The sequence below is a fragment of the Falco peregrinus genome, chromosome Z, assembly GCF_023634155.1.
Source record: "Falco peregrinus isolate bFalPer1 chromosome Z, bFalPer1.pri, whole genome shotgun sequence".
Lineage (NCBI taxonomy): Eukaryota > Metazoa > Chordata > Aves > Falconiformes > Falconidae > Falco > Falco peregrinus.
This window is the reverse complement of record NC_073739.1, coordinates 66,493,580-66,504,622: the sequence shown is the minus strand read 5'-3', so window position 1 is coordinate 66,504,622 and position 11,043 is coordinate 66,493,580. Positions and strand designations below refer to the sequence as shown.

Sequence of the window (11,043 nt, the reverse complement as noted above, 5' to 3'; positions counted from 1 at the left end):
TCTTCAGTATCACCACAAAGCTAAAACTCCCATATTGGGTACAACAGACCCAGCACTGGTAAAAGCCACCAAGTCCCACTCTTCCTTAAATTTCTTATGTATTGCCAGGTCTGAGGTGACAGCATCTCTTTTGAATGACATGTAAAGTAGGTCATGAGTGGCATCCTTGGGTGCTTTGATACTTGCAGTGCTCTGCCTAAATTCATTTTCAGATAGTTACATGGCTCTCATTTGAATTTAGCCTGTTAGGTTTCACTAGAAGGGTTCTTGTTCTCTTCATCCTGCTGGCATTTTCATTTTTTTCCCCTTTCAGCACTTACCAAGTTGCGATGGTAGTTGAAATGCACAATTCTCTTTGGGGAATCAAGCATGCAGAGAATTGCAACAAGGCAGTCTATTACTTTAAAGTTCTGTCAAGCAGGATGCATCTGTATTTCTTTAAGATGTGCATCAAAAATGTGTTATTCTCATGAGCCTGTGCACCTTAGGTTTTTGCAATCTACAGCACAGCTTCAGCAGGGTGTCTGCTTTCTATATTCTCCATGAGTTCGAGATGAATCAAATATTTATTCCCCTCCTCCAAAAAAACTGAGAAAGAAGATATTAGCTTGAAAGTAGCCTGATGTAAGTGAAAATCTTGTGTGTTTCTTCCTTCAGTTTGTCTTTGTGTACAAGTATCTCAGGTCGGTAGTGCCGCCTGGTACGAGCCTGCAGCAGGCTGCCTCGGGTCTCCTTCTCGCAGCTATTTTCAATTTCACCACTAGATGGCGGTGTGACCCACAGAGACGGGCACCCTCGCTCTCCCAGCCAGACTGCCAGTGGCTCCCATCTCTTTCCTTTAAAAATCTGCAACAGATACTGAGGCCACAAATCCGTGCGATACGCAAGACAGAGCGTGGGCTGACAAGTGCAAGGCCGTGGTAACTGACTGCCTCGCTTCAGCTTTGCAAAGCACAGCTCCACAACTCTTCCCACACCGGACAGTGATTTCCCACCTGCTGCACAGCAGGGTGTGAGGCCTTCACATGCACAGAAAAACTGGAAAAGAAAGACCAAGATGCTAAGATGGCAATTAAGGACATCAATCCTGCCTCTGTGGGATCTTCTCTGAAGGTTTAAAATGACCCCAATAATCAACTGTTATTAAAATGCATTGCTCAACTAAAGTATGCTATAGGTGTGTGAGGAGTATAGCAGCAGCAGCACCAAAAGTTCCTCAGTATTGCAGCACTGCATCCATATTTAAATTTGAAAGCCTCAAAATATATTCTAAATTGTTGGGATGTTTGCATTTCAAGGGTGTTTTCCTTCTACTGTTGAAAAATTATCCATATTAGCAATAAGGAGGTTAGAAAGACAGTGCTAATTCCTGAGCCCTTAGGTGGCAAACAGAAAGAAGACAGAACTGGGACTGAGGAGCAGGATAGCAGAGCAGAAAGAACTACACAGCTTCATTACCAACATCTTTCTGATTCCTTGTCCTACAGAGTAGAAAGGAATCCTATAAACTTTTGTAGAGCTTTGTATATGACATACATTTAAAGGGTATCTATGGTGGTGTGCTCCCCCTGCCCACCACTCCCCCCCAGCTGACCTTTATTTCCCATAACCCTGCTCAAGTGATGACCACCAGTGCTGGTCGTAGTGGATTTGTCTGGTCGTGACGGCTGCATCCGACTCAAAGTGGATTTGGGTGAGACAGATAACAACACGACAGCCAAGGGTTCATTTGAACAGCGCGCCCACCTAACAGTGCTGGTCAAGCTCTGACTCAAGCCAAGTTTGTAAGAAACTAACCTCTGCAGTCGGTATGCAAATAAGTCAATCATCTCACTCCATAGCTACTGGACAGCCCGAGACCCACTGATCTCTTCTGATGGTAGGGGACTGCGCGCCAGTATCTCCCCTTGAACAGGGATGCCTCTCAAGGTTACTCCTCGGGGCTGCGAGATTCCTTGCCGCAACAGATTCTTGGTAAGTGGCTAATGGCACGCTAAACTTCGAAATCTTAGATTGCGCATATATAATTCTTTAGATTTAAACTGTTGACTAAGTCTGGATCTGGCCGCACCTAAACTCCCCCCTGAGCAGCAGTTTAGAACGCAAGGGGGTCCTCTCTGAACCTCATCACTCAGTGGGAGGGTCTCCCTGACAGTTTTGTCTGACCCTGTCCTCTGCGCAGTAAATACTCAAGTGTACCTTGCCGTTGAATCTTGTTAAACCACTGTTGCATTAACATTGAACTTTGTTAACTCACTGTATTATATGAATAAATGCATCGTTGCTGTTTTCTTGAAGGTGAAGTGCATGTTTCCATCCATGACATATTCAAAGCATCTTTTGTGCTAATTGGACCAGACAGACAGTTCCAAGTATACTTAACATGAACAACATGAATTAACATTTGAAAGACTAATGCAACAGTTTCTAGGAATAGACAATGTTTTCCCACAGTGAGCTGCACTGAGGTGGTAATTTCTGTTTTCCTTTAAAGTGTAAGCATAGGCAAGTTTACTTTTTTCCAGAGAAGATGGGAATAATTAAAATAAAATAAATTTAAAAATAATGCCATATTCCTGTGCAGAACATTTATTAATGAAATGCAAAATTGAAGTAAAATAAGTCAGACTGTCACCACAGAATTCAGTAGGGACAGCAATAACTTTCAGCAGTCTCTAAAAGCACAATTTCACAACCTACCAGACATACTGCTTCACTTCAGGGTTAAAGTTTTCTCATCAAGTGAATTATTGGCTAGCAAAACAGAAAACAGCTGCTGAACAGATAACTGGCAATGTTCCAGATTATTTTTATCACTATTTTAGCAAGCCATACATTTGGAATTGCATTTTTAAATGCTTACTGGAGGACAGTTTGACGGAAGAGCCAATAGTTAAATAAAGTAGCTCAACTCTCCTTTCCCACAATACATTAAATGGTTGGCCATTGATGTAAGTTATCTTGAACTTTGATCTGCCTTTGAAAATTTCCTTACCTTATGATGCAGCCTTCATGAGCTTAAAATAAAATAGCAACCTTAGAACTTTAATTATAGCTATGTCTGGTAATCCTGCTCTGCTATCAACTTAATACAGAGGTTCATTTCTGACAGCTATCGAAATTCAGCTGCCTCTTCCTTCATGAGTCCATTAGCAAACGAAGATACAGTATAAACTGACTTGCCATTTTCATGGTAATGGGAGATGTAAAAACGAAAGAGAGACAGAGCTTTGAATGAAAATAGCCAAGCAAGAAGGAATAAAAGAATCTTGTTAGACTACTTCTAGCATCAGTGCAACTCAGGGAAATAAGCAGTTTTCACTATCAGTTGCCATTGTGCGTTCTGCTTTACATTGCCAAGCCCAGCTAGGGGGATTTTCTAGCAAACAAACTACAATTTGGTAATGCTTTTCCCTTTTTTCTCCTCTTTCCTCTTAGGTCTTGTTAACCAAACTAGTAACACTTGTAGGCATTATTTGCCTTGAGATCACAGAGTGGCAAGAAGATGACACCACAGAGAGCCTTTGAGGTCATCAGTCCTGCTCCCCAGACACATGCAGTAGATGGGATCATAGATTAAAGCTCTTAAGCCCCGGAAGATGAAGGCTGCTGGTACAATGTGATAGCATAAAGGATTTCGAGTTGTTTTTAGTATTCTGATGGGGTAAAATCAGTCTGCTGTCTCCTGGAAGCTGTGACACATGAGCTTTCATTGTAATTCTCCCTGCGGTCTGAGTCTGACCCCCTAGCACACTGGAGAAGGCTGTGCTGTGTTTGTAGGTCACTCAGACTGCAGACATAGCCCTTCAAACCTCCTCTTTGGGCAGGGGTTGTTACAGTTCCCTCCTACCACAAACAACAGGGTTAACCGTGGCTGTTTTGCACATGTGCACAACTTCCGCAATGAAGTCCAATATGCTCAATAATTTCACAGTTCACCTAACATGAAATCTGCTCCCTTCCTACCGTCAAGCTATTTAAATCTCTTCCCTCAGTATTTCAGTTAGAAGAAATACAGAGTTTATATCTATTGCCGCATACCCCTTGGAAAAACAGAATCATTAACCTTCCATTTAAATCAATGAATCTCTTTGCTCATTATTCATAATGACATGCAGCACAATATTGCAGTGATCAGAGGTGCATTAAAATTGTGCTTTTGCTGGTTACACATGAAAGATGTGCATGTGTTGAAGCCACTCAAGACCCCAGCACTATAAATAGTGCTCTATTGTTAGTGGAGAAAAGATGAAACAAGTCTCCTGGCAGTGGAGCACAGCACACCCTATTAAATGTTAAGCTCTGCCTGTGCTAAAAGCAAACGGCAACATCAGCCGACAAACTAGCCTGTGGGTAAGGCATATGACTGGGAAGAGTTTGCTCTGACTCTGCAGTTTCCCCAAAGCCACAGGAGCAGCCGCTTATCGTTCTGCCTTGGCCATGGCAGAAGCTGTTATAAGGCACTGGGTGGAAACCCCCGTACGCTACCAAGAGCAGTTTGCTGCCCAAGAGCTGGAAGCGCACAGGCTGGACCACTCTTTATATGCTTTGCCGGGCCCTTCTACAGCTGCACTGAGCAGCAGAAGGTGTGTCACTGAAAGTACAGATGGAGCCAGGAATAGTGTCCCGGAGGAGGAAAACGCACGCTTTCGGGTCTTGCTGGACGTTGTGCAGTTTCGACCTGAAGATATCATTATTCAGACTTTTGAAGGCTGGCTCCTGATCAAAGCCCAGCATGGACCCAGGATGGACGAACACGGTTTCATATCCAGAAGCTTTACCAGACAATACAAATTACCCGATGGAGTGGAGAACAAAGACTTGTCTGCGCTTTTCTGCCACGATGGCATTTTGGTTGTTGAAATGAAGAACTCGGTGGGAGAGAATTAGAACCTTGTCCATAGTTTATTGGTGAGATAAAATAATTCTTAATATAACAAAATATTATCATTAAAGCAACACTGTAGAGTGTAGTAAGCATGTAGCTGTATTTATATTACAGTAAAGGAAAATCTGTATTTATTATTCAGTATGCTGTGTTTATTGTTTGATATGAAATGTTAGACTGCTTGCCTGCAGCTACATATGTGTTGGAAAGCCAGGCTTTTTGGACAGTAGAAAACTTAGGCTAGTCACAGCAAGAGAAAAAAAAAAATCTATTTGATATTGAAAATAAAACACATTTGTGAGTTCAGTAGGAGTAGTTATATTTCTAAGGAATATGCATTTGTTATACATAATGATAATCATCAAAGAAGCAATAGGCAGGTTTTAAGTCTTATGGAAATTTAACATACATACTAAAAAAATCTGTTTTCTAATTTTTGAGATTAAATTCTTCTCCCTTAGGCTCTGGAAAAGCACACAAACTGAAGGATACCATCAAGAAAAAAACCTTCTTTCCACCATTCAAGCTTGTATACAAAAAAAAAAACCAAACCAAAACCAGAAACAAACACCCAAATGTGGAAGATTACTTAGAAGTGTGTTGCATGTTTGAGACTAAAAGAAAAAGGAGTAATCACTGACTCTATCTGCTTGAAAACATAGTAAATGATACTTCCTGTCGAAGACAAATTAATCTGAAATAAAACATTCAAAGACATTTAGAAAATTGGTCTTGTTTAACATATTCTGCTATCTATTAGCAACTGAAGAAAAAATATATTGCTTTCAAATACCCAAAAGGAACAAATTCTTCCTTGTGAAGACCTGGTAATAAAAATGCATTACTCTAGCATGGATGCCTTTATTCTTACGCATTTTAGGTAGTCTTGTTTTTCAATGAGATGAATATTATATTCTTCATGTTGCTTGGCATTTTAGGCTGAGATGCCACAAGTGTGTTTTTAAGAGCAAATTTTTCTGCCCATGTACAGTCCTACTCTCCCTATATGAGCATGGGCTCTACATGAACCTAATTTTAAGTGCCCGGGTTCCTTACTACAGACACAGGTTTCATTTCTCAATGAGTGCCTCTCATTTCATGAAAATGGTAGGGATGAAAAAAAAAAATCCACCCACTATATCTAGTATCTGGTCTTCTCAACATTTAAAAAAAATAGACCTGTAAGTGAGTTTGTAAATACTCAAATTTGAGGAGATCTGCAGCTGCAAGTCAAACTGCCTCCTTTTATGTGTACTAGAGATGAGTATGACTGCTGTGCTATGAATAGTAAAGAATGTGGAATGGAAAGTGCCAAGTTAAATACAGACTCTTTATGATAGCCATCTGCTGTTTGGACAAATCAAAAACATACTCAAATGAAACTGAATACAAAAACAATTTTAAGAATATGAGAAAAATCTGATGAAGAAAACCCAGGCTCTCACTAGCTGAAGCCAGAGAGTTCCTTTAGTTTAAAATGAAAGCCCTGAGCTTGTGTATCTGCATGTGTCCATCCATTAGAAAGATTTATGTCATGGTTGTTTAGATTTGAAGATATTCAAAGCAATTGATTTTAGAAAAGTGGGTAGTCCAATTCTTGAATTTTATTTATTATTTGCACTAAAACTCACAAGAAATTTGTACAAGAAATGAGAATAAGGTCTGGATTGAAAATTTCCATGATGTGCAATAATTATTTTTTTTTAATAGAGCAGAAGTCAAGAACCTAATGTTTTCTAACAAACCAAAGCAAACATAAAACATACGTGCCTACATTTCCACTCATCCCACACGTTTCCCCTCATATTCCCTGTGTTTGATTTGTGTATTGGTTTAAGATCGTAAAAAATCATGTTAGAAAATCAAATCTAGATTTTCAACACTTTCAGGTCAAGAAGCTTCATCAGCTAGAAATTTAATGAAAGATGTAACAGGGATTTTAAAAAATGACTTTTAGATACAGATCTGGATTTAAACTTTACACACCAACTTCATAAAAGCTCACAAGTTTATACCCATGTTTCCATGGCACCTTATGGCACAACTGTTGGGATGGAGTTCAGGGTTACCACTTAGTAATCTGCTGTGGTGATTTTTGTTTACAGAGGATTTTGTAAATCTGATCATTCAAAACTACAGGTTATTATAAAAATAATTATATCTATGATTGCAGTGATGGTATGTATCCATAGCCCTAGAGATGAAAAAGCTGTTCTAAAAAAATAACGTAACTGATTTAATTATTTCATATTAGATCATGATTAAACTACTGGAAACTTGTCAAGGAATTAGACCAGACAGCCATAATCATAGTCTGTTCTATATACGTTAGTTAATACCATGGTTACACACAGTCCTGCCTCATGAAACTGCATGGAGAGCTGGGTGTTCAGCTGGTCTGTATCACAGGTCTCTTCACATCACTCTGTGCCCCAGTCTCACTCATGGTGTTGTCAGTCAGAAACCGCTGAAACATACCGACCCAAACATGGCAGGGAGATACCCAGGTGGATTTTACCTTTTCTTACCTTTACAAAAGCCTGTGCCCGTGCTCCTTGGTGAATGGGACCTTGCCCTGGCCCAGCACCTGGGTGCTCATGTAGCAGGGACCACAATGGGGGATGGACCTGCCACTGGCTTCCTGTGCTGCAGCACCAAGAACAACACAGCGGGAAGTGCTTCTCTCCTTTTTTGCTGGCCGTTTATCAAAAGTTCTTGGATGAATGATTTTTATGTGTTTACCAGAACAACCTCAAAGTACTTGGCAGTGTTTCCCAATTGCCTGGAAAGAGGTGTTTTCATATACTGTATGTGATGTTTTACTTTTATAATCTGATTAGAACTGAATACGAATGTCATGGAGAAAGCTGCTGATATTGCTCATGGACAGCAGAATGAGAAATTTATCAACACAACAGCAAAGGATTTCAGAACAGCTATGGCTTAAGACAGGTTTAAGACATGCTGATGTGGTTAAATTAAGAACCCTGATACTGGCTGCCTACAAAATCCTGGCCCAGAATAAGCAATAAACGCTGCTGCAGGTCTTGCCAAGCAAGTGTTAATGGAGCCTTTTCAATTCCCACCCATGAAGAACTGCCCTGATAATTGATCAGACTGCTCCTCCAAATGGATAATTTCAGGCACAAACATAAACACTATGGAAAATGCTTTCATAGAAGAAAATGTCTCAGTTATCAGCACTAGCCTCCAAAAACAAGGTAACAAACATACATTTCCACATGATTCTTGCGGGCAGAAAGCCCACAAATGCCTTGGGCTTGTTGCCTTTTTATAGCTCCTTCTGCGCCCAGGGCATTTGAGATCTCTCTACACAATCTGATCCTTGTGGTGCAGTGAACCGAGGCTGACACCCATCAGTCACTCAGTAAGGGCTCAGCTGCAGCCCTGGGCATTGGAAAAGGGGAAAGGAAACCCCTAGGGTATCGTGATGTCACCATTCCCTCTAAGAGGGGCAAGTCTTGTGTTCCTTAACTTAGCTCATAGCCAGGAATCAAAATCTGCTTTTTCATCTAAGTAATGCTACAAGATTTGGCTTTTAATGGGATTAGGAATATTTCTGAAAATATTGGGTGCACCCTCTCCTATCTGGAAGAGACACTGACCTCTGTCTTGATGACGACCAGAGACAACAGCTGGCTCTGTCATCCAGAGGAGAGTATCTCAGTGGCCCTGTGCCGTGAGCACAGCAGGTAAGTCTAAGGACTTAGACCTGCACATTATACCAGGGATGCCTGAGCTGGCCCCACTTGTGCAAATTCTGGAGCCAGAAGTACTCTCCCTGTGGGATAACTCAGGTCCAGAAAGCCTGAACTGTCCATTACTCTGCTCAGGCTAAAATACCATCCCCTATTGGAATTATTTTCACAGATGGAGAGACAGGACACACATGGCACTGCAGCTCGGGACTTCATGCCCAGATTAGTGCTAGCACAGGGGTCTCGGCTCTCTAGACCGCGGTGGGCTGTAGCCTCACCACAAATCCCATCATTCTCTATAAAAAGTAACACTTTAGCCACATGGTAATACCGCTGATGCCACTGTTTTCAGGGGGAAGTATGTCTAGCAGCTGCTTGCACAAGAAGAACTGATGCAAGTAGAGAATCACTTACAGTTCCTCTCATGCCCATCGGTGTGTTTGCTGTGCTATGGGCTGACCCCGACCCCAGCGAGCACCCCTCTTTGCTGCCAGAGCACACTGCTCCTGTGCCATGCCAGCTAATGCAGAAGCAGAAGCAGGCAGGTCTGTGCATGGAGAGCAGGGAGGAAACTGTAGAAGCAGGGTGGGCCTTGGCACATAACCAGCAAGGATGGGGATCAGGAAAAACATGCCAACTGGCTCAGAATATATACATAAATATACTGTTGTGGTTTAACCCTGGCCAGCAATTAAGCCCCAGGCAGCCGCTCTCTCACTCCCTGCCAGTGGGATGGGGGAAAGGATCAGAAAAGTAAAAGCGAGGAAACTCGTGGGCTGAGATAAAGACAGTTCAATAGGTAAAGCAAAAGCCACACACGCAAGCAAAGCAGAAGCAGGAATTCATTCACCGCTGCCCATGGGCAGGCAGGTGTTCACCATCTCCAGGGAAGCAGGGCTCCATCACAGGCAACAGTTAGTTGGGAACACAAAGCCATCACTCTGAACATCTCCTCCCCTCCTTCTTCTTCCCCCAGCTTTACATGCTGAGCGTGACATCCTATGGTATGGAATATCCCCTTGGTCAGCTGGGGGCAGCTGTCCCGGCTGTGCCCCCTCCCAGCTTCTTGTGCACCCCCAGCCCCTCACTGGTGGGGTGGGGTGAGGAGCAGAAAAGGCCTTGGCTCCATGTAACCACTGCTCAGCAACAGCTACAATATCCCTGAACTATCAATACTGTTTCCAGCACAAATCCAAAACATAGTTCCATAGTTCCATGCTAGCTACTATAGAAAAAAATGATTCTCTCTCAGTCAAAAAAAAAATAAATATATATTTGAAGGTATAATATTGAACACCCTAAAATAAATATTTGACTTCGATAAAAGGAGCATTTTCAAGGGCTAGAAAAGACATTCAAAATTATTTATAGGATGAAAGAATAAGTCATCAGCTATCTTCAGCTACATTTTTTTCCGGTTGCACATCCTTCCAAATTGCTCATCCACTAATTTTACATTCCCATCATGTAAACAAAGATACTGTGGCAGAATCTCCAAAAGTTCCACTTGCTCTTAGCAGTGTTGGAAAACGTGGGGCTTAAAGGGTGAGTGCCGTATCTGAACCAGCCACCCCAAAATTTTTACTGTCGAGACCTCATTAACTCAAGCTGATTTACTGATTCACTGTAACCTAGTCAACATGCGCAGTCATCCCTCCCATTGGCTCTGCATGGAGTTAGTTTGATCCAGCAAGACTTCCTCACTCAGGTGCCACCATGCAGCCTCCAGGACCAAATGGCATCTCACTTTTTCCCACCACAGTGCCGATGCAGCGCAGAGCTGAGAGGGCAGCTCCGCCAGCTGATTTGGATGCGCAGATGGTGAGTGGTTCTCTGGATGTGTGTGACTCTACATGAGATGTAAGATGGGATCAGAAGATGTTTTGGGTTCCAGTGGCAATAATTCCTTAATTATTAGTTCCACTGCTCATTATCCAGGGTATCCCACTCTCCTCTTATCCTGGACACTGGATGATGTTCCACAGATGATGCAGCAGTACACTGGTGTAGGCATTGAGAGCAGGTACAGCTTTTGTCTGTGAGTGAGCTAATTTTGAGTTTGGATTCGGGATTTGAATAAGTCCAAGTCTTTAAGTCCAAATAGCATTTCATCATAGCTATAATGAAAAATTGGTGAAGGGAAATGATTTTCAGAGCATGGTTTCACAAATAAAAACATAATTCTTGTACTGTCTTACAAGGCAGACAGAAACTCACAAGCTACCTGCAGCAGTGACAGCTGTATGCATTTTAAAGTATTTCAAGTATATTTTTTGTAACTTTACCACAATTATCCAAGTCCTGGTGTCATGATCAGTATGCACCGCACAAGATGAACCACAAGTACGGTCTCTGTCTTAATGTATACATGAAGCCTTATGGCTTGATCCTGGAATGAAACTGATAGGGACTCAATGCAGATTAGTAGACCCTGAG

The 11,043-nt window shown here is 41.9% G+C and overlaps 1 protein-coding gene across 1 annotated transcript; it reads left to right on the top strand.

The window, feature by feature from the left end:
* Positions 1-2,054: 2,054 nt before the first annotated feature.
* On the top strand, positions 2,055-5,605 carry HSPB3 (heat shock protein family B (small) member 3). The gene is made up of 2 exons (XM_005241994.4): positions 2,055-4,911; positions 5,350-5,605. Exon 1 carries the CDS (start codon positions 4,441-4,443, stop codon positions 4,888-4,890), a length of 450 nt encoding a protein of 149 aa, XP_005242051.2. The 5' UTR covers positions 2,055-4,440; the 3' UTR covers positions 4,891-4,911; positions 5,350-5,605.
* The last annotated feature ends 5,438 nt before the right edge of the window (positions 5,606-11,043 follow it).